Source organism: Artemia franciscana, chromosome 1, assembly GCF_032884065.1.
Source record: "Artemia franciscana chromosome 1, ASM3288406v1, whole genome shotgun sequence".
Taxonomy (NCBI): Eukaryota; Metazoa; Arthropoda; class Branchiopoda; order Anostraca; family Artemiidae; genus Artemia; species Artemia franciscana.
In genome coordinates, this window is record NC_088863.1 from 32,779,661 (window position 1) to 32,804,677 (window position 25,017).

At 34.7% G+C, this 25,017-nt stretch overlaps 1 protein-coding gene across 1 annotated transcript; it reads right to left on the bottom strand.

Moving 5' to 3' along the window:
• Positions 1 to 440: 440 nt before the first annotated feature.
• On the bottom strand, positions 441 to 23,959 carry LOC136028831 (translocon-associated protein subunit beta-like). Its single transcript, XM_065706763.1, has 5 exons — positions 23,850 to 23,959; positions 14,735 to 14,872; positions 12,286 to 12,517; positions 7,200 to 7,283; positions 441 to 724 (listed from the first exon to the last, which is right to left on the bottom strand). The coding sequence occupies exons 2-5, from the start codon at positions 14,866 to 14,868 to the stop codon at positions 590 to 592; spliced, it is 585 nt and encodes a 194-aa protein (XP_065562835.1). The 5' UTR covers positions 14,869 to 14,872; positions 23,850 to 23,959; the 3' UTR covers positions 441 to 589.
• Between the last annotated feature and the right edge of the window lie 1,058 nt (positions 23,960 to 25,017).

Below are 25,017 nucleotides of genomic sequence, written 5' to 3' on the forward strand. Positions count from 1 at the left end.
TTATAACCCCAAAAGGTAATGAAGTTCTTTTTTAACGAGTCAATGGAAGTAGGAGCATCATAATAAGAATAGTGTACAGGGAAGGACAAGCGTTTTTTCGGGCACGGAAAACACAGACTTCTCTCAAGGTCAGATCAAAAATCATAGTCTGTGTTTTCAGGCTTAGAGATAATTGCAAAAATAAAATAAATCCCTATAAAACATATAAGCAAAAACAACTTCGGATAAAGTGAGTTTAGAACTCCATTTCCTAGGCCATTTGGTAAGGGTGTCGAAACAGATGTCTGAGCACATATTTAACTCATTTACTGTAAATCGTACACCGTGAATGTTATTTACATTGGAACAAAGAGTTAACGACATCCCTGTCCAAGTCAACAAATTAATCCGAATCCTTCCAAAAATACTTACTGAATATCTTAATAGCTACAAATGAAAAATTTAGAAAATCCCCCGTTAATTTATTGCAAAATTAGTTTGTAGGAGGGACAAAACTCCAGGTATAAAAATCAATGCCATTCAACCACAAATATTCAAAATAAACTCATCAAAGGAGAAGACCCAGTCATAAATACACACTAGTATTCATCTACTGCTCTTTTCCACTATGAATTTTTCTATACTGGGCTAATGTGTTATCATAGTTCCTCTTTGAAGAGCTCCACAATGCATAGGGGAAAAGAAGGAATGGCAAGGCCATCACAGCAAATATGGTCCAGTCAAGCTATAAAAAGAAAGAAAAAAAAGTTATAGTACGTTTTTCATTTACACTCTTTCTGACGAAATAAAGCAACACATTAGAAAGCAGTTGATACAAAAAAAGCAACATAAGAAACAAATGTTTTCATTCTTTTCATGAGACTTGTAATGGCGTTCCACAAATTCTGGATGAGAAAAAATTAGACAACGTTCCAGTCGAATAACATAGTGTGCAACCCTATGGTGCTACCTAATCACATTTGTTGTTATCCATTTTTATTTACACGAGTTCATCCTATGTATGATCTTTCTGTGTGTCCCAGTTGATTTTCACACAAATGAAACAAAAACGACGCATTAATTAATCGGTTGTCAAAGCCTGGAAAAGAACTATCCCTTTTGTCGACATCTATCTCAATTACAACAGTGCAAACATTGTCTTAATATTTTTTTAGATGACATTTATAAAGGTAGAAGAGGGTGAAGCTTTCTCGGGGGCAATACTAAACATCACGTATAACATACCGTCATTTCTTTTGTCTCTTATTCCTTGAGGGTTTTCTTTCCCAAATCTACCCCTTTCAACATCTGGGAAAATTTGGAAAAGAAAACCCTCAAGAAATTAGAGACAGAAAAAAGTATTTGCTTTTAATATAACATTTGGGGTATGTAGCGGTATGTTATATGTGATGTTTAGTATTGTCCACGAGAAAGCTTCCCCCTCCCCTAAATTTATGAATGTCCTGTAAAAAAGATTAAGAAAATATTTAATGTGGAGTTGATCTACAATTAACTAATAATTTAAAGGTCGTCTTTGATTTTTTTAATAGATAGTGTAAACCTAGGTATCTGAAGCATTCTCTACACTTATGTTTAGGCAAGGAACTCTACAGGACAATTCTACAATTGAACGAGCGGATACCAGATTTTTTTTTTAATGGTTGGGATAATATTCGACGCAGAGGAAAAGAAATTGAGCCCAGAAGAAGAGGATGAACTATGACATGTTTGCTATGCTTTGAATGATGCGCAAAAGAAGTCAGTTCATCCACCGTTTCTTAAACTAAAAAAAGCCTGATCAGTAAGTTTAAAAGCTACCTCACGAGCATCCCTTACAAAATGGAACTGGAAGTCAAAATCTTCGAAAGCTTCAAAAGCTTCGAAACTTGGCCAGAAAATCCCCTATGCCTCTTTCAGCCTCTTGGATCTAAATTGTGCATAGAAACTAGATAATCCTTGCATAAACATAAGCAAAGAGGAGCTTAAACTTGAGAGGAGGCAGCCAAAGGAGTTCATGAATGCTTCTCAATATCAGACCAAAGTTGACAAATCGTAGCTGACACAAGAACAAATCCCACTGCAGTAGCAAAATGGACTACAATTTTACCCTTTGCATCAAAATTTCAGCAGCCTTATGTCAACTTACAGGTTTCAACAAATTGCACGATAATCTCAACCGTGTGATAGTGATCAACCGAAATTACTTGAGTCATCTGTATCAATAACAAACTTACTCTTGAACCATTTTATGAGAAACAGGTGTTCTAAGACGAGTCGTTCATGGCATAGAAAGAACAGCAATAGACAGGTATGATGTGTCTTTCTGGTGACAAGTGCAAGCGAAGCGAACCAATGATTTGGAATAACACCAGTGGCTGCCATTCAACGTAGTACAGCGTCCGATGGAAAAATTTCGAAGTGAATAAAAGACACGTTATGCATAAAAAACGGAAAAAAAGTAATTTCTTTTTAGAGGTACAGTAAAACCATCTTTGTTTTATTAGTATATGATTCTCTGTTTCTTCGGTATTTCCTGTTCTTTTTTCTATTTTATTCTTTGTATTTAAACTATATTAGTATATGAAATACTTCTGCATTAGTACCATGCATATTTTCTGTCCCGTTTGCTACTTAAATTCTACTTCTGCGTTTTACCTTGATAATGTGCTATCTTTACGATTGTATTTTTCTGATTACTTCAAGTGTTGCTGCTGTAATTTCTTTCCTATGTTTCTAGCAAAGGTACCTGTCCTTTAGTCGTGCACGATTTTCTATTTATTTGATATTTCCTAGTTGTTGTTTTTTCTTTTATTGTTAATCTGAAAAGTAATAGTATTCGCGAAATGAGCCTCTTTTATAAGTCCCTCTTGGAGCTCGTCAAATAATGTGGTGGCCTTTTTCTCCTTATATCAGTAGTTTTTTCTTCTTGTATCTCTTTTTCTCCTTTTATTTGGACTATCAGCCTTTTCAGGCAACCATTATCATTCGCATGGCATCTTGGGTGATTCGACGGAAATTCTGATATGATCAAGGAGCTTGTGATATTATCACACTTCAAGACGTATACCATACATTTTCAAGGCATCTCAACGCATTTGCACCTGACGTACCGGACTGGCACACTTTTGAACATGAAACTCTAACAGGCGTATTGTAGCATCTGACTATCCGTCATCAAACAACTAGAACAAGAGGCTACATGGCAACGCAAACCGTCTAAACTAACTTTATTATTTTTATATATTAGGTATATTCATAGTAGAACAGGAGGAAAAGAAACGAATACTATGAAGCTGGAAGAAAAGATGAGAAGGTTGAAAAAGAATGGGAAATACAAATTAGCCACGTGACAGCAATAAGACGACTCTAAGAAACAAATGAGGGGATAAGAAGCCACCGAGACTTGACAAAAAAAAACTACAACGATTCTTTATATTAACACTAGCTGGGATAGAATTTCTAAGTGATATAGAAGGCACGTTGGTCAAATTACGGTCACTGAAAAATTGAGCTTAGAGTAACGATCTTAAGAAAGAGTATGATATATTTATCGGCGAGCAGAGGGAAGAAGGCTATACTTATATAAGCTCACAAATAAAAGACTTGAAGCCCGAGAAACAAAAATAAGAAAATAAGAATAAAAAAAGGACTTCACATCGGTGAAGTACAATAGAGGAAATTTTTCACGAAAATTTTGCCTGTATATGCAGCAGAGCTTCCTCGATGCAAGACAAAAAGTAGAAAACAGTCAAGATCGGTAAAACTTCAAAAGGACAAATCAAGAGACTGAAAATCAAAAAGAAAGCATTGGGAGCAAAAACGAATTAAATAATACAATCATAACGAAATAAGAAAAAAAATAATCCAAATATACAATTGAATTACTCACGTCAAATGTAGAAAGCAACTATGATCAAGCTTAAAACCTCTTTCACATCAAACTTTCACGCTGTGTTACGCAAGCTCTGTGTCATGCATGCAACAGCATAACACAGAGCTTGTATAGTGAAATATGATGCTACGCAAGAATAGAACCAAGATCTACCATTAGGTTGCGTTAGCGCATACACATGAAAATTGTGTTATTTAGAGTATTTACAATGAAATTTTTGAATAAAACTTAACGTAAGAGCAAGAAAGAAAGCTCTTGATTAAACTAGCCAATAATGCATGGACATTAGTCTGTGATATTGCCAGGAGGAATGCCACAAGAGTATACATAGTAAAATCAGTTCCAAAATTAATTTCTTTTTTAATTGCTAATTTTGATCTTAGCTGTATGTTTTTGCATAATCAACGACTGCTCAAAATCCTTTTATTTGACTATAAGAAACACCAAATACTCCCAATCTGTCCTTCAGCCAACAAAAGTTAGTTCATCAATTATTTCAACTAGTTTAAGAACTGAATTAAAACAGAAAAGTATAATTGGAAGTTCATATAAATTTAAATAAGCTTTATTTTTGAAAGAACTGAAACTATGTTTTAATTTATCAAAAATGCGACCGAAGAAACATAAATAGAAATGTTTGAGGCGTGTAGTTAAAGACGTTGATATTAAAGTCTTCTACACAGTGCAAACGTAACTTGGTCGCAGCGCAGAAACAACACATTGCACTAACGCTTCAATGTGAAAAGGCTTAATTCAGTAAGACGGAGAAAATTAATTTATTAGCCCTGATGTGACACAATCTTTGGCGTTGCATAGAACATCGTTTTAGTTTACCTCCGGGTTCTGAATACTGTATATTCCACTTTTAACTATCGACTTGTCCTGTCTTACCCAGAGTCAAGGTAAATTGAATTTTATTTTACAAAGTTATTTTCCAATTGTCTTATAAGTTCTTTTACACAGAGCTGGTACTTAAAGCAAATTTATGCCACAATTCGTCTACTTAGGGTGTAAGTCCCGAGTGTCCGTTTTTCCCAAGGCAATCTTAGTCCTTTCTTCCATCGATGAATGTGATATGGCTAAACCCCGCCATTATCTACACCCTCTGGTATACGTGTTCACAACCACATTTTCATCTTAAGCTACTGGCCGACCAAATGTGCCTCTCGTTATGCAACGAAAATTCTATTCAGTTTTGAAGGTGCTCGATAGCATTATATGTGTAAAACATAAGGAATAAATCTTATCGAGAAAGAGCAATTTTCCTTCCTGGTGTTCTTTAATAAGGTTTCTCCAGATTTCAAGAATCGATATTCTTATTCACTGATATGGCCTTTTTTTTAACCTGTAATTGGTGTACTATACCAATTATTTTGCTGAGCTTACACGAGTGAGTGACATTTTTGCTAACCTCTAAACCGAATACCGGAAGGAATGTTTAACTTTTAAATGAGCCAAATTCAAAATTGCAGCTTTCTATTGGAAAACTAAATGGCCAGCCTAGTTATATATCTTGTATAAAAAAAAAAGAAAGAAAAAAAAATCGGTTAAAAACTCAGGAACCTAGGGGCTAACTATATTTATAAGATTGTGAAAAAAGTTTCTCTGGCCTAATCTTTCATTTCTTGGCTGACTATTCATCTTATTTTCTGAATTAAATTACTTAACATCAATTTTTTTTTCACTTTGATCTGTAAGACCTTTTGCTGAATGAATGGGACATAATCAATGAACCAAAAAATCAAATCGAAAGAGGGCGTTATGCTATAGAGCTTTACCAGAATCGTTTAGCCTTTTATCACTTCCATATTTGACAGTCGGCAAGGGGATAGCAAAGGAAACATCTAGAAGCTTGCTCTTTTTAAGTCTATTATTTGGGCAAGAGGAAAATCCTTTTATAAGCTTCTCACAAGTCACTTCCTGGGTCAGTAACAAAAAAAGGTGTTAAAAATCGGAATCTTTAGTTCCCAAGCATTATTTTATTATTAGAAGCAAAGTTGAGAATATTACACAGAGAACGAAGACCTAAAGATACCAAGCCTTAACAAAGACAATCATGTCAGAAGAATTTAAACTTTGTAAATTCATTGGCTAATATTCGAAACAATCCTATTCCAGAACATTCTATTAATCAATCAGAATCAACCATCTTAGCCTTTGGATACACATTGAAAAAGAAAATTTTTGAACTACTCAAACCTAAAAATATATCATACACTAAGGTAAAAATCATAATTAAAACTGAAAACTTAAAGGAAATTCTACATAAAGTACAACCGAAAGAAAAAAGTATTATCAAATATACTACAAATGATAAAGTAGTATTAAATATACTACAGTAAATTTTGCTTTGATTAGATGAAGTTACGGTTGAAAACCAAGGTAGTCCCTAGATTTTTTTTTCTCATTACCCAATGTATCAATTCAATCTCTTATTGTTCTAATTCTGATTTCAAACTGCATAAGAGGGGTAAAATTGATTCAGACACTTACTAAAACAGTAAAGATTTAGTAAAACGATTTGAACTTTGGACCAAATGTCTCAATCTGGCTTACAAAAACAGCAAATAAACCTCATTTAGAAAAAAAATGGGCGTTTTTGAACGTATGTTTCCCTTCTCTAGAAGCTTGTAAGAGAAGTGTTGAGCAATAACCTGAATATGAATTCTAGGAAATTAACTTTAAATACCAGTCTGTTTTTTAAACATAGTTAGAAGAGGTTCAAGCTCACCCGCAGCTATGAATACTCATTCATCAATCCTTCAATTAAGTGATAATTCAACCGGTCCTTTCCATGTCATTAGGCTTCTGATATTTAAGGTTTCTTATTATTCTGATAGGTGGATTATTTTTAGCTGTTTAATCATAGGCTCATTTACATTCTTATATGGAATCGTCATGATATTAATAGCTCAGGTTGTGGACCATATCAAGAAATCTTGGGGGGGGCACTGATAGCCAGTAGGTCATATCTTTGACACTCCTTATCTAGCTTCACAATTTGATACTAACATTAGTATTTTTCAAACTAATCGTTTATTTAGAATAGTCCGAAAAGCGAAACACGAATAAAACTTAGAAAATCAATGCAGAAAAAAAAACGTTGAAAAAAAATCAAAATGCCGATTTGAAGAATGTGAAAAGGATGTTGAAGACTTAGCGTTTAAAAACCTACAGAAGTTAAGTTTCAGTTTCTTATCTCCTACAACGGCCATACAAACATTGAAGATTTTAACGACAGCAATCAAAATTCTTTGCACTGTCTTTCACTTTTATTTTAAATTTCATGAAGGAAACCAGCAGTTTTCCTAATGATAAGAATACTTACAGTATGGGAAGAAAACTTCCGGTCGAAATCCTTAAAAGGAACAATCCCACCTTCACCAGGCTCGCTTGTAAACGCTATAGTTGGCTAGAAAAAAAAATTTAATGTTTACAGCATAGTCAAAGGTCTACTTCGAGCAAAAAGAAAAACACACATAATTAAATATTACAGATATTCTCGATTCTATTTAATGAAAGCAAACTTTTGGCGCATAAACAATTTCAAAAGTTGGTATTTTGTCGAAGGACTAATATACTACTGCAAACAAGTTTTACATAGTCTATTTCCGAATAGAAAACGTCACTTAAAAGAGCACCCTAAAATAAAATAAAAACAGAAATGTATATTAAGCTAAGCGTGCCATAGCTTCATCAAAATACGTACTGTTGCATAATTTGAGCCAATTAGAATTTTCATAAAATTTTCTGATTGGCTGAAAAATTCGAATCGGCTCAATATAGCACTAGTAAAATCTCAGTATTAGCAAAATTTCATTTTCAATGGGCTTTAGGGAAACAGTCAAGAAGCCAATAAATTAAAGTACTAAAAGAAACATAACTAACTTAGAAAGAGCCTCAAATTCCTAACAAAAGAAAATGATGGTTCCTAATTCCTAACAAAACAATTCCTAACAAAAGTGATGGCTTCACAAAACTGCCCACAATCTGAAGTCTAGACCCTTGAAACACTGTAGCATGGCTTTTTACACTAAGTACGGCAGCATTTAACTGCTTGCAAAAACAAATTGTCTTTAAAGACAATTTTTTTTAATAAAAAACTTGGTTTAATAATTGTTATTCTTATTACTGGCAAGTGTCATTTTATAAGAAGAGAAGGTAGTGCTGGTGACGAATGGATAGTAATAATGACAATTGATATAACGATGACGGTAACAAAAACATAATAAGATGACGGTAACAAAAACAGCAGAATCAATCATCGAATGGGAACAAAGAAATAGACTCGTTTGTCATAAATATACAAATTTTAAATTAAGCTGTAAACATACAACTGCCAAGATTACTTCTATGGAATACAGCCAAGTACAAAATCTACAAGATAATATATAGGCTATGATAGAATCATCTTTTATTAAAGATGAACAAAAAATCAAAAATAACTGTCCAAAAGATAAGCTGACCTGAGCTTAAAACTTGATCACGCAGTCAATACTTGATTATTTTAGTATGCAGTACCACAATCGTACTTTAAGGTGGTTCCCATGTTGATAATCCTTTTCGTCGGTTAAAGAACATCTACAGGATCCTGTCTAATGTGTTTCAACTTTAAAAAATTATTTTAGAAAAAATAGCAATTTAAAAAAACAAATATAATATATTCTTCAATAAATTCCATTTTGCTTTCAGAGATTAAAAAATGTTCAGGTTTTTCTTTATAGGTTAAAGCACGTCTACCTGACCCGATATCTCTCTTTCCTTTTTTTATGTCATTTAGGAGGATTTAATTTTTAGCATATTAGGACTAACTGGGCAATCTTTTGTCTTGAAAAACCAACTGCGTTGTGAGGTATGCTTGACTTCGTGGGTATTTGACAGGACTATGCAGCTTCATTCCTAACGCGCATACTGTTCCAGTGACACATCAATTTCTTCCATCCAGCTCTTTAAATAAAACTTCAAATTCATTCTTAGTTTTAATCTTCATTGTTTATTTCCCTCTACGTAATTCTAATTATAACTTTTCCGCTCTTCAATGCAATAAAATATCAAGTGCCACATTGGGTCACTCCAAACAAGCCGTTGCACAGGCAACGTCTTGAACCTATTGAAAAAAGCTGTCACGGGTACCATATTGAATATACAATGCAAGTAAGCCTTTACATAAGCCGATACAACAAGGGATATAAAGAACAGATTTAAAAAGTGGTGGCAGCAGCTACAACTGGTTCAAGTTTTGATACGAATATTATCTTATATATTTTTGTTTGGTGCTTCAAGGAGCGTAAGCGGAGGAAGGGTCATACCAAATTTATTGTTAATCAATGGCGGTTATGGATGGACATTTGAGGCGAGAGTTCTGACTCTTCCTCAGAGTTATGAGCCAGAAAGAATTCTCTTGACTTCAAATATTTAGGTTCATGTTCATCAGCAGAGAAACACGCGAAAATGAAAAATATGTCAACATATTTTTATATGACAACATATGTGACAATGTTGTCACAATCAACATTTTTTTTTTCGCTCGACCACAAACTCAGCTCAGAAGTTGATCCCCTTTTTTACACGTTTCCTGTCCCTCAACTTCACTCTTCGTCAGAGCTTTAAGCCACAAACAATTCTCTTGACTTCAAATATTCCGTTTCAGGTTCATCAGCAAAAAAAAGCGTAGAAACGGCATACCTGATTACATTTGCTTGATATTTGCTAAGTTAAGATTTTTTTTTTTTGGAACCTCAAAATATTCGATTAAGCGAAAGAACTAGAGCGGAACACTTTTCGGATTCGGATTCAGCACATACTTTTTGTCTGTTAATAAAAGGATCATTTGTTTAACAATTTGCTTGAGGTTGCCCCTTTTTTACAGGTTTCTTAGATTATTAGATCTTTTTCTTCATATTCTACACTCAAATCGATTTCTGCTTAATTCAGCTTTCTGATTAATGAGACATCTTGATTGAAAAATGCAAAAGTACAGTACTGGGCATACAGTAGATAGCTTCGTTGTAAAGCTCCTAACCAAGGCTGCATTATACTAGTATATCAATAATCTAGTATTAACTATAGCCCGAATCTAGATGAGAAGTTAGGGGGGACATGGAACAAGTTCCTACCTCAAATTATACAGATTGAAAATCACTGCACGTCTTCAACTTGAACAAGGTTTAAGACCTATCTTTATACTAAAAAGCTGGATGTGAGAGGAGTAAAGTGTATTGAAGGGGTGATGGGCACACTTAGTCTTCCTTCGTACAAATTATTGCATAATTCTGGTTCATACACAGTCCAACATGTTTACCTTTTCTGCTAAGAAGTTGGCACGGATATTCGAGAAGACTATGGCCCACATTAGCACTTCAATAACAACAACTGAAAATCTTTATGTTATTCTTGGTTAAAAACAGGAAAATATGTCTCTTAACTTGAAAATTGCAAAATTTGTTTTGTAGTTATTTTCATTTCTTTGTTGGTATTTTATTTTAATATGTTTTGCCCCCCCCCCCCCTTCCTTTAAGTTTTCCTGAATTGACGCCGTTACTGCTGCGAGCCAACTTTTCAATACCACTACTAAGAAAGGAGCAAAGGCAAAACCACAGTTTCTTTAACAATGAGTGATTTATTGAAGTTTGGGAACCAAATGTGACATCGCTCCTCTACCTTAGTTCCAAACACTGAAACTAAAGTAAAAAGCTCATCAAAACAACAAACAGAAATGGCTTAAAAAAGGCATAACGGAAGCACTTTCGGACCCATGGAAGAATACTCCTTTTTTTGAATCTTTGAATTCTTCAATAAGAAGATATTTTGACATTGGGGTCAGGGAGCCGTCGTACACCTTAAGCACTTTATGAGTTTTATCTAACTACAATTTGAAACTGCCAGCTGCGGTTTGCTTGAACGAAGCTTTCCACTCGAAAGCAGAAACACTGCTCTAAGAAACAAAAGCTTGATGGCATAACGTCAGATAATCTTCTCTGCCTTAAAACTATAAACTCTTCTGCAGCTCACACACTCTTGGCTAAACACTAATAAAGTGAAAAAAATGAGTATGATTGGTTCTCAAAACTTTTCACCGGTAAAATTTTAAAGTTTTCCTAAGAATAGACGAAGGAGAATCACAGGAATATCCTACAATAAAAAGAGCGAAATTAGAATAGCTGAACTTTTTTTCCTCTAGATTTTTTATTCTGAACTTCTTAGGGATTTTTTACCTGTTCCACTTACCAAATTACGGCCATATTTCTTCCAGGGGAGATAACAGGGCATATTTCAGATAATAACTTAGAATTAGTGTCATTTTTAAGGAGATAAAATGACGTGAAACACGATTATTAACAAAGGACAGTGTCATATTCTACAATAAAATTTTCTCTGAAAATAGGGTAATCTTCTTGTGATTGTCCTGTTTTATATCGAAATTGTGCTAAAGGGACATGAAGAAACTGAAACGGAGTTGGTGTTATGATCTCGCAACATCTAGAGAAAGAATTTTCAATAGTCTAAAATGGGGCTATTTTTGTCATTCCCTTGGAGATAATAAGAGAAATAGTACAAAGAAAACCTCTAAAGACGCTCATTAGACACTAGTTATAATTTTCTTTATAAATTTGAATGAAAGCAACAAATCATATCACAAGTTAACAGAAGAAGTTAATCGTTGATAATGACACAAGTATATATATATTATAGCATAAATTATCAAAAGTAAATTTCCCTAGTTTTACCCAGTTACAATTTGGCTAAAAACTTTATCTGAATCTTTGCAAGAGCAACTAGAATTAGTAGATGCAAATGAATCACTAAAAGAAAATGAACTTTTCGATTTTTAGGCTGTTGAAGGCGTTTAGGTAAAAATTATAGAGCTTTTAACTTTAAAAACTCTTTAGCTTAGAGCTTTGGAGTTTTTTTGAAAACTTTACAAATTTTAGCTTGTAGACCGAACTCAAATAAACAGCATCTCAACTGTTGTAAGCTGTCAATGCTTGACGATAATAATATTTCTTCTTAATGAAATCAGCAAGAGCTTATTTTTTAATGACATCTGTAACTGACACAAAGTTTCAATCCGATCAATTATACTTTGAAGGGGATTTAATGAAAATTTCTGATAGCGAATTTTACTTTTTTTTAATTATTAATCAGCTTTATTACATATTACATTTCTATATAGATTGATGTACTATCACATTTTAACATCAATCTATATAGAAATAAAATCAATATGGAATTGATCATCCCAGCATTCTGGGTATAGCAAAGGAAAACAAAATGGGACCAATTCCCTCAAAAAGCTCAAACAGTTGCAAAATAATGTATGCATCGATCTTGTTATTAACGACACAAAAAGTTTTACTTAACAATCAAGAATAAGTAAAACGTACCTATGATTTAGTAAAAGTTTCAAACATTACCTCATTAGCATCTTCTGTAGAATAGTAAGTTACTAAAGCAGCAGTAAAATTGAAATAGCCATATTTTATTGGTCGAACAACCAGGACATGAGACACATTACCGCCAGGTGGAATTCTTTCATACGTCACCTGAAGATCACCGCCAACAATTTCAAAGTCTTCTGTTCTGAACCCCTTTTCTTCAACTTGGACATTAAGTGCAGCTGTTTGACCAACATTGTACAGAGAGTATCTTGAAAGAAAGACGAAGCAAACGTTGAGTTCAAAAAGAAAAATGGTCTTATTTTGCTATGTCAAACCCCTTATACCCCTTTGACTTTCTAATATTTTAAGGAAGACTTAAAATAACTAAGTAATGTGGAAATAAAAAAACATCAAACACTAAGAAATTTATTTAATTTTCCTGCTGTGTTTATTTGTCAGACTGTAGCATACCATTTTCAAAAATCCTCAGCTCAGCTCAGTTCCCTCAATTTATAAATCAAATACATTTAACTAAAATGAAATACCCGCCCAAAGAAAGATACAAAAAAACACTTGCGACGGGCTGGGTACATAAAACTCATTTTCTGACTAATAATTCACTACAAAGGAAACAACAACAAAAAACAAACAAAAAAAAGAATAACTAATAACAACCAATCTTTCATCAACTCATCAATAATAATAACCAATGTCATTATAATAAACAGAAAAGAGAGAAAAAAATAAATCAGTAAATAAAAGAACTATGAACCTTGGCCTAGTAAACACTTCTGCAATTTATTTTTAAACAGCCCCAGGTGCTCAGCTGCCCGAATGCTCTCTGGAACAGAGTTCTACACATTAGAACCCAAAAATCCAGTAGGGAAGTCGGCCTTTATTCCACTTCTGTGTGGATGACGAAATCACTAGCGTGACACGTTTCATAATGATGCAAATATCTATTTTCACTGAAGTAATCACGAATAACCTTTGGACTTACATTATTCCATCACTGATAAAGTAAAGATTCCAACTTGAAACTCCCGTAGCTGTCCTACATTCAGCACTTGCAACTTTTTGAAGCAAGCTGTGGTGTTGTGTTCACCTTCAACATATCCACCACAAAGACAAATTGTTTTATTTTGAAGAATCTGAACACATTTAAAATTCACATAAAAATTGCTTGCCCATAACATGCAGCCATACGAAATATATAGATGAATCAGAGCGTGGTGTGAAAGCAATAAAACTCTCGGAGGTAAAGAAAATTTTAAAACGTTGAATTGCTCCAAGGCCCCAGGCAATCTTTGTTGCAACAGCACCATTGTGGCGTTTCTACGAAAGATTAAAATCTATGTAAAAACCTAAATTACGGATTTCCTGAACCTAAACTATATGCTTATTATCAAACATAATTCTACAATTAGTATCATTGGACTTGCCTACTCTAGAATATAAAATGACATTAGTCTTAGCAACGTTAACTAATAACAAACCCTAGTAAAACCATGGAAATTTCTCAAAATGCCATTCACGTTCAAGACAAGGCTATCCAAACAATGATTTGAAATTATAACCGCAGTGTCTTCAACAAACGACGTTAAGCAACAATCTGGAAGATAGAACCTCATGCTATCTACATAAACTAGATAAAGAAGCGGACCAAGGAGCGACCCCTGTGGCACACCACATGACACCTTGTAAGAGGAAGAAAAGACATCATCAATCATCATTTTAATAGACCTCCCGCGTAAATAACTTTTAAACCACTTCAGACACTCCTTTAATACCCAAGCATTCTAATCTCTGCAAAAAATTCTAAAACCTACAGTGTCAAATGCTTTCTTAAAATCAAAAAATACTGTGAGGGGGAATCAGCTATTTCGACCAGGTATATATGTAGAAATTATTTTGAGCAGTTGACTAAAAAATTGGGATAGAAGGGAGGGCATCAAGACCTATTCAAAAGAGCAGATGCATATTTTGTTTGTGTGATACAATATCTATAATCCCCGAAATTTAAAAAGTTTGGACCCTCTTATACATATGGGGCATTCTTTTCGGGGGCCACTTTGAAATTCAACACAAAAAAGTGGACGGCTGTATAAGTCTTTTATAAGTTCATAGGCATAATAACTATAGTTATTGTAAAAGGACTTTAAAAAGCTGCATAATTGTAGAATTTCAGATTTGCAGAGCTTACGACGTCAGTGTAAGTAAACAGTCCAATGAATTTATCAGCACAAACATATGATTACTGAGATACAGAATTTCCCCTATGTACTGTAGCTTATCCAGAATTAAAATCACTTTACAGTAAATATTCATTGAATTAATACTATAAATTAGACAGTATTTTTTCACTATATCAGATTACGAGGTGTGCAATCACCAGGAAAGGATTCACACACCTCTAGCATCTAATTTTGACTAGCTAGAAATATGAATCTTAATTAGCATATGCCTGAATTACAATACTACTCACTTCACAACAGTGTCCATTCCTTCTACTAAGTATTTATTTTGGATAGTCTTGGATGCTAAGAGGTGGGCTGGACTATCTTCTTCACCATAACATGAGAGAGCCAATATTAAAAGGACCCCACATACACTTTTCATGGTTCTGTAAAGAAAAAAAGCATTATATGAAATTATTTTAAATAACCGTTAGGGGTTGTGAATAGTCAGCGAAGACCAATCCTCATCCATAGTTTGTGAAATCATAGTATGTAAATAAAATTTTATTGTCCATGATAATGCAAAAAAAGGAGAAAACTGACAGAATAGAGGAGGCTTAGGAAATTAGCATAGCAAATGGAACCTCGAAAACAATATAGCCTGTACACCAAACGCAAATACTTTTCAGGCTGAATTCAAATATGCAATATCAATAAGTTTAAGACTACTATCAAGCTGTTAGCATACAAAAATTGTCAGTCTAAAAAAAAAGGGAGAGACCATTTCCAAGATGGATTCAATTTTGGCAAAGTTCCTTCATTAAATTCAGCATGAATATGACCTAGTCTCCTATGAAATTAAATAAAAAAAAAGTTTTTTAACTGAAAGCAAGAAGCAACATTAGTAGTATCCCCAATATGGTTTCTGGAAGCCAGATAGGGGGTAAACTACTAGAGCTACTAGCCCCTTAAGACGTTATTACGCACGTCTGGGTCTGACGCAATAGCGCACGTGTATAGTACACCGTCTGTTACATCATAGGGAATGTTTACTTTTGTAAGTTTCATAATAGAGAATGTATAGGATTTCTTCAAATTTTAATAATAAGGTTTGGGATGTTATGTAATAGGTTTTTTTCTTTAAAAGGTTTTTTCAAGATGTTTAAAGACATTTCAAGAAGTTTTTTAAGACATTTTTTTTTGGAAGAAGTTTTTCAAGATGCTTCAAGACATTTCAAGAAATTTTTAAGACATTTTTCTTCAAGACATTTCAAGGCGTTTCGAGGCACTTCAAGACGTTTTTTAAAGATATTTTTCTTCAAGACATTTTTCAAGACGTTTCAAGATATTTCAAGTCGTTTTTAAGATATGTTTCTTCATGACGTTTCAAGACATTTCAAGACGTTTTTTAAGACATTTTTCTTCAAGGCGTTTTTCTTCACAATATCTTTAGTTTTTATGTACTAAGGTAATGTTTACTTATGTTAAGGATGACACATTCACATGTGACATGCTACACTTGGGGCCCATGGCGAAATCCCCCTTATAACTGAGGAGGTCACACACGTGGGTGTTACGTAATGACGGCGCACATATTGTTTTTACATAGTGGCAGCACACACGTGGGTGTTACGTAATGGCGGGCACACGAGAGATTTTACATAATGACAGCACACACGGGTGTGTTACGTAATGACAGCGCACACATATCAGTATTACATAATACTTTTTAAGATTTTTTCTTCGGGACTTCATTTTTTTCAAGGCATTTTCTCAGGGAACCTTTATATTAAAATGCTTTTTGTCCCCATTGGGATTCGAAAGAGTCATTTCCATCCAATGGAAGGATACCCTGGATACCTTAACTATTTCAGATCTATTTCTAATATTATATTTCAGGAAACAGATTCTACGGAATAACCAGTTCCACGCTCAATAAGAATCCCCTGTTCCATTTACTGGCTCGTTTAAATAATTTCCATCCCTTTCCACATGACAGCACATAAGCATTCCAATGCTATTGTATTTTGGTCCATGAGATACACCTGCCTATTACAGGGTTATTGGTGTTCTAACATTTTTATAGTTAACTATTAGTATAACTATAATAATTAACACTATTAGTGTCCAGAGGGGAAGGGATTATATAAGAAGTAAATTTAAGTCATTTTAAGAGCTATTTCCGAGAGCTTTTAATGAAAAATCCTACATTTGCTTAATCCAACATGCATATTCACGCCATCGTGACAATATATTGCTAACCCATACTAGTGATCAATTTCAGAGGGGGGGGGGTTATTATAAGAGGTAAATTTTATTTACGCTTTACTTCACGTTTTACAAAGCTCATATAAGGAAAAATGCAGAATTTTGGATTCCTTTTGACTAGAATTGCTGTTTTGCGCAACAAAATGGTGGAATAGTATTTACAAATACAAATATACCCTTTCTAATTTCTTTAAATTGACAGCCACCAGTGAGGCTAGTGTTACTAGTTGATCAGTTAAATTTACATTTTTCTTTTTTTCTCTCTTTTTTATGATGATACATAATTCTTAAACTTCTCAGGACACAACTTAATATCATGAGGAAGTCTTTTTTTTTACTTGGCAAATTTAGTATGATTCTCATTGTTTCTATGTTCTTTATATTTTTTCTATGCTCTTTGCATGCTTAGATTCTAATAAGAGTCGACCTTTTCTTAGATTGGCAGTGACTGTTCAACATCCATCTAACAGGTAAAGAATACCAATAAACTTCTTAGAAGTTCCTTCTAATATCTTTAATAAGTGCAAGCTCTTTTTGCTTCATTATTAGGTTACAAGACAACACAGCACAACACAGCAGCAAGTTAGAATACCCTTGTGGGTAAAAAATTGCGCACTGTTTTATAGTATGATTTATCCCATAATAAACTGCTTATACTTCACAAATTAAAAAAAAAAATGTTGCTACTAAATTTAGATGAACCATATCAGAATTTATCTCTCTTTTCTTTCCCTTATTTTAACTTGTAAACTTACTCTCAAATTGGATACAAGTCTTAATCCCCTAAAAAAAATAAGGTTCTCCTCATTCTAGGCTGAGACTTTATTGTCAATTTTCTCTATTGTCTCTATTGTAGCAATTGAATACTACTACTCTTAGAGCTAACTATTAGGATAAATAAATATATTCCAGAAGTTTCAGAAAATGACAAATTAGGTTTGGGAGGTAAGTCCCTTTATGTTTTTAGTCTGTTCGTTAAAATGTGTATTGATTATTTCTTAAGAAACCATTAGGTGTAGAACAAATTAAAAACATGTATATGTATGCTGGGAAGGGATGGTAGGAATCCCAGCCTCCCTCTACTGGACAAAATGGGCCTTTTGTTCTTTAACCTACTCATCTAGCAGAAATTGTTTACCCCCCCCCCTACTAAAGAATTTAGCATGCATGCAACTTGCCACTGTTCAAGAGCCACTGTTTGTGTGTCTTTTTTATGTAATGACATGTATGTTGTGCTTGCTGTTTTCAGTGAATACTGATAATTAAGTTAACTCCTTGCAAAAACAAGAGCTAAGAGCTCATATGGCACTTGTGACGAGGTCGGAAGAGCCAAGAGCTCATATGGCATGAGCTCTAGCAAAATTATAAGAATCAACAGATTGATTTAAAAGGAAAATCAGAGGCTTAATGCCGGTCTAGAGCTCTCAAACACGAGGTCCTTCTAAAGATCAAAATTCATTAAGATCCAATCACCCACTCGTAAGTTAAAAATATCTGTTTTTTTTCAAATTTTTTCTCCCCCTTCAGCCCCCAGATGTCGAATCAGGAAAAACGACTTCATCAAATCAATTTGTGCAGGTCCCTACACGCCTACCAATTGACGTCATCCTAGCACGTCCAGAAGCACCACACTCACCAAAGCACTGGACCCCCCTAACTCCCCCAAAGAGAGCAGTCCGATTACGTCAATCACGTATCTACAACATTTGCTTTTTCCTACGCACCAAGTTTCATCCCGGTCTCTCTACTCTAAGCGTTTTCCAAGATTCCCGGTTTCCCCCTCCGACTCCCCCAATACCACCAGATCTGGTCAGGATTTAAAATAAGACCTCTGAGACACGAGTTCCTTCTAATATCAAATTTCATTAAGATCCGGTCACTTGCTGTTAAGTTAAAATATCTCAATTTGTCTCATTTTTCCGAATTAACACCCCCCACTCCCCCAAAGAGAGCAGATTCAGTCCAATTATGTTATTCACGTATCTAGGGCTCGTGCTTATTCTTCCCACCAAGTTTCATCACCATCTCTCAACTCTAGGCGTTTTCCGAGATTTTCCGTTTCCCCCTCCAACTCTCCCAATATCACCAAATACAGTCAGGACACAAAATAAGAGCTCTGGGACACGAGGTTCTTCTAAATATCAAATTTCATTAAGATCCAATTACCCATTTGTAAGTTAACAATACCTCTAATTTTTTTCCTCTAACTCCAGCCCCCTAGATGGTCGAATCGAGGAAACGACCGTTATCAAGTCAATTTGTGCAGGTCCCTGACACACCTACCAACTTTCATTGTCCTAGGACATCCAGAAGCACTGAACTCGCCAAAGAACTTGAAATCTCCCCAACTCTCCCAAAGAGAGCGGATCCATTCCAATCATATCAATCCTGTATCTAGAACGTGTGCTTATTTTTCCCATCAAGTTCCATCTTGATCTCTCCACTCAAAGTATTTTCCAAGATTTCTGTTTCCCCCCCCCCCCTCCAACCCCATATGTCCCCAGATCCGATTCAAATTGAAAATGGAGCATCTGTGACATCAGATCTTTCTATATATAAGGTTTCATTAAGATCTGATCATCCATTCATAAGATAAAGATACCTCAATTTTCATGTTTTCCAAGATTTCCCCCTTCAACTCCCCCCAATGTCACTGGATCTGGTTGGGATTTAAAATGAAAGCTCAAAAGCACAAGACCCCCTACTCGTAAGTGGAAAATACCTCACTGTTTCTAATTTTTCCCAGTTAATCCCCCCAACTCCCCCAAATAGAGCAGATCCGGTCCAATTATGTCAGTCATGTGTTTTGGACGTGTGCTTGTTCTTCCCACCAAGTTTCATCCTGATCATTCCACTTTAAGCGTTTTCCAAGATTTCTGGTCCCCCCCCCTCCAATTCCCCCCAACGACACTGGATCCAGTCAGGATTTAAAATAAGAGACCTGAGTTACGAAGTCATCCCAATATAAAATTTCATTAAGGTCCTTCTAAATATCAAATTTCATTGATCTGATAACTCCTTTGTAAGTTAAAAATACCTCATTTGTTCTAATTTTTCAGAATTAACCCTCCCCCCCAACTCCCCCAAAGAAAGCAGATCCGTTTCGGTTTAGTCAATCACGTATCTAGGACTTGTGTTTATTTTTCTCACCAAGTTTCATCCTGATCCCTCCACTCTAAGCGTTTTCAAAGATTTTAGTCCCCCCTCCAACTCTCCTCAATGTCACCGGGTCCGGTCGGGATTTAAAATAAGAGCTCTGAGAGACAGTATCAACCTAAATCTTCAATTTCGTTAAGATCCGATCACCTGTTTGTAAGTTAAAATTAAATCATTTTTTTCTAATTTTTCAGAGTTAACCGTCCCCCCCCCTCCGGATGGTCGAATCGGGGAAACGACTATTTCTAATTTAATCTGGTCCGGTTCCTGATATACCTGCCAAATTTCATCGTCCTAGCTTATCTGAAAGTGCCTGAACTAGCAAAACCAGGACAGAGAGACCAACAGACCAATTTCGATATTTTAGTCGAGTGAAATCTAAGGTACATTACAGGCATTGGCTTTTGTTTTTGTTGCTTGTTTGCAAAATTGCTGCTTGTTCTCAGTCATTCTTTTAAAGTGCTTTTGTTGAAGGAATTTTCATTTATCTTTAGAATGAAGAACTTAAATTCAGGTCATATTTCATTTTCAATAGAATGCTCAACATTAGGGCTTAGTAGTTCATCTACCTTTTCTTTATTAGAGTGAGGAGCTGAAAAATTTGCAAGAAAAAAAATCGTGATCTTTCAAAATCTGCAACAAAGTTGAGTGAATTTGTCTGATTTGTCAACATTTCCACTAGCCACTTTGTTTGGACATAAGAGATCATTTTATTTTATGCTCCTACTTATTGTGGAAATATACCCATAAGTTAAATTTTTGTAAGAAGTCTGATTAAAGATAATCTATATTAAGTCCAGTATTACTAGGTGATTTCTAGTTTCTAGAGAGAACGATTAATCTTTTCAAAATCATTTCTTGACTGTTGCTGACAATTCATCATGAAGTAGGCTATTATAACCTTATATATAAGGAGTAAGCTCCTTTGTAAGGATTTTACAGTTTCAAGTCAATGACTTTAGATACAGTAATATCACAGCACTTTAACAAACTGATTAAACCAAACTGGAACAATACAGCATGATCACAAAAAGTACAACAATTTTTACTTAGCCTAGTACAATCCCTTTGTATTTGCCTTGATTGGCAACTTCTTTTGAATTACTGGTTGGATTTTTTTTTCTCATGAGTCATCTACAAGCTTATTTTGCATATTTACAATGTTAGAACAGACAGAAATACCTAACTAGTTTAAAAGATGAAACTGCTGGAATTATACAATCATAACAAAAAAAGTGATAACAGAGGAGTAGGTCAAAGTCAATCCAGTACTAAGAATTGAATCATATACAGTCTGAACCATATAGAAGAGATAAAGAAAATTGTGAAAAATATTGTGAAATTGTGTTATAAATACTGATGAACAAAGATAGAGAAAGATAGATGATGATACAAATTCCCAAGTGTGTACTAGCTAACAAAGAAGTACCAAAATTATATTTACTATTTGATTTACATAATAAATATCAAGCAAAAAAAGTTACATTTTTAGAATCAGAAGACAATCTGCTTTCTGTTAATTTGTGAATAAAACTGAAATACTGAAAGGATATATACATCAAAATAGGGTAAACAAACTCTTTTAGAGAAACACCACTTTTCTCTGGCATTCTGGAAAAATAGACAGGTTTTTGGACTACCTCTATTTTACTAAAGCATGACACAATGCAAGCATAGACCCAATCACCTCTTGCAGCAGCCAGTCCAGTGGGAGTAATTTGTCATGGTAAACTCGAAATGCAATATCTACTTTGACAAGCAATTCAAAAGAAAAAAATTATATTTGGTATTTATAGAATAAATATCAAGCAATATCATGCATTCAACATGTCAAAATGCAAGGTCCTGCATCTTGGACACAACAATCCTAGATGACCTTACTATATTGGAGATAATCTACCTGAGGCTGTAAATGAGAAGGACCTAGAGATTATTGTTGATGACAAACTCAAGTTCCACAACAACACACAAGCTCAGGTTTCTAAAGCAAACCAAGCCCTAGGACTCGTAAAACAAATATTTACTACCAGGAAGCCATGTATGGTCATAATGTTTTACAAAGCTATTGTACATCCACACCTGGAATTTGTAATGACCCTAGTGTCTCCCCATTATAAAATGGATACTAAAGCACTGAAAAGTGTACAAAGGTGAGCCACAAAGCTTGTACCAGCTTTGCAAGACAAGCCATAGGCCTATTAGGAGTGCCTTGTATCCCTCAAACCCCACCCTAGTCTATTGAAGGAAGAGAGCAGACACAATTGCTACTCACAAACTGCTAGAAAATAACCTCTCAAGTCAAGTATTCTCCTCATCTCTTGTAAGTACACCAAGAGGTCACACAAAGGAAGCTGCAAGTCCCCCATTGCCATTGACATGAGTGCTGGCAATTTTTCTCTGTACACACTGTCCCCTACTGGAGCAGCCTCTCTAAAGCCACCATCCAGTCCCAAGCCATAATTGCATTCAAGAAAGGAGTTGATCAGGACTAGGCCAATGTAGAGTGTAGACTAACCTTGGATGCCAGACCACAGATGTCACACCACCAGCAAGATGTTCCACAGGAGTCATTATGCCTTATCTCACTGGGCATGCAATTTAAGGTAATTTAAGGAAATAAGAGTTATATTTTAGAATCAAACAACAATCTGCTTTCTTTTAATACATAAATAAAACCAACACACTAAAAGGATATATACATGAAAATAGGATAATTGGTACTTCCAAATGAGGTCTTTATGAGTAATTACATAAATTAAGTAATATTATCTCTTTCTGAGATAGCAAGAAGTCACTCAACTAGAATTTTACCAAATAATTTTAACAATTGCCATATTGATGCATAGGCTAGCTTAGATTTTTTGCTATTATGAACATATAAAATTTTATAAAGTTCTAGTTAATTGAATTCTTGCTATCTTGGAAAGGGTTTAGGTTAGGAAAATGAAACTTTCAGGGATGGGTCTACAGGCAAAAGTATGTCCCAGGAAGGCATTTTGAAGTAGCCTACCCACCTCCACTCCTTCTCCCTCTAGAGGGCCCTGAAATTTGCCTACATGACAGGTGTCATGTCAGCAAAATTTTGGCAAAACAACATTTATCTTAATTTTTAGTTACTAGTTACTTTTTCTGTCTTCAGTTCTGAAAATGTAATTCCTGTTTTTTGAATAGAATTTTGAGCCATATAAATGTTTTTTTTTTTAATTTAGGAAATGTATTAGCATATCTTTAACACCTTATAAAATGGAGCTGAAAACAAGGGTTATGAAGAAGTTATGAAGCTGAAAACAATTTTGTTGTACTTCAATTAAGCAGAAGATCTATTTTGCAAGGTTTCACTTTTATAACACACATATTTTTAAAGGTCATCAAAGGGCAGGCCCCTCTAGAGAGAGAAGGAGTGGAGGTAGTTGCTTCAAAATACCTTCCCATGACATACTTTAGTCTGTAGATTCATCCCTGAAAGTTTCATTTTCTTAACCTAAACCCTTTCTGAGATAGCAAGAAGTCAATTAACTAGAGTTTTACCTAAATTCTTCTCAATGCTAGGCTATAGGCTATTTGGTAATAAGATGTGAGGGTTTGAGTTTATATAATTTTGCTCAACTAGATACTGGCTATTTACCCTACACTTGACAAGTAGGTAAATTTATAAGACTTAGAAATCAGAAGAGGGTTAAGCTAGTAGCACTGCAATACCTTCTGGAATGTTTTGTCCCTGAACTGATAATTGAAATTTTTTCTTAGAAAGGCCACTATCCACTTTCCAGACAAACGGATAGTAGCTTGTCCAGAATTTTATCGCAATAAGCTATATTGAATGTAGGGCTTCTCGTGGTAGGCTAATATAGGCTCAGGAACCATTAGGCTAGCCTACTGAAAGTCGCATTTACAAAGGTTTAGCCTAGTTACAAAGATAGAAAAGTTCCATCAACAAATCTAGAATTTCAGAAAATTGACTATACAAAAATAATATTGACATAATTTAATCACATTCACCTGGAATATTCAATCTGTCTCAAAGTTGCACAAAAAAACAATTTTAGTCCTCCAACAGTACAAAATGATGATAATGATTAATCTGAAGCGGCTTATAAACAGTGTTGCAGTAATATTCTACCATGTACAAGCTTGAAGCCAAAATTATCCTTGGTTTGACGGAACCCTCCTGTGATTGTTGCATGAGGCTGTTTGTGCTATTCAAAGGTTTGCTATAGGGCAGCCTTATTAGATAGCCTTGTGTTTCTCATGTACTGCGTTTTTCCGACTTCATATAGAATAACTTGTATTGAAAACTTTGAAATTCCTTACTGCTACTTTTACTACTAACAACAACTCACCACAGAACCATACCACCTGAGGTCAACTTCACTAAGCACGCTCTTCCTCCATATTAATCTATCCAAAGTCTTCCTCTTTAAACCCTTAAAGAAAGTTTCTGTTTACCTTAAATCTTTCCTTACGAGGTCCTCCAGCACAAACCAAAGACAGCTTGCTTTCCGATTATCCCTAAACGGTTGGCTTAAAAGGACAATCTGTCATCCTTCATCGGCAAAACATGTCCAAGCCGTCTCAACGATTCTCTCATTATTGCCCTAGAAGAGGATTGAACCGCATTTTTCGTACAGCCTACTGTTTGAAATACAGACAGTCAGTTGGGTACTTAAAACAATCCGCAGGCGATTTCTCTGAAAAATCTCTTCTTCCGTATTTTGAAGTGCCGTATTTTCAGAATCATATTTGACCGCTGTCATCATTCAGCTCAATCCTTATAATGACGTCAGTCAACAGACAGACAGACACACAAACAAACAACTTATTTTTATATATATAGATATAAGGTAAGCTGCCCCTTCCTCAGCCCTCGGTTTTTACGCTAAAGTTCGACCTTTTGTCACAATTGTTTAAGAGAGACTGTTAAAAAATAAGGGCCGTTAAATTTTTGAATGAGAGGTTTTTTCAAAGAACTTTAAGACTTTAACGCAAACAGCGAGGGCTGAGGAAGGGGCAGCCCCTCCCCCATATACGGAACAGTTTCTTTTCCTTTTAAATTTTAATGTTGCTCCTTACTTTCAGTTGAAAGAACATTTCTTTTAATTGATTAATTAAAGAGCGTGACAGATTGTACAAGGAAGAAAAATCGTGTTCCACAATACAGTCCAAAAAT

Coding starts and splice junctions, on each gene's coding strand:
- LOC136028831 (XM_065706763.1), bottom strand. CDS start 14,868: ATGAAAAGTGTATGTGGGGTCCTTTTAATATTGGCTCTCTCATGTTAT. Junction 12,518..14,734: donor GGAATGGACACTGTTGTGAA/GTGAGTAGTATT, acceptor CTTTCTTTCAAG/ATACTCTCTGTACAATGTTG. Junction 725..7,199: donor GGAAGTTTTCTTCCCATACT/GTAAGTATTCTT, acceptor TTCTTTTTATAG/CTTGACTGGACCATATTTGC.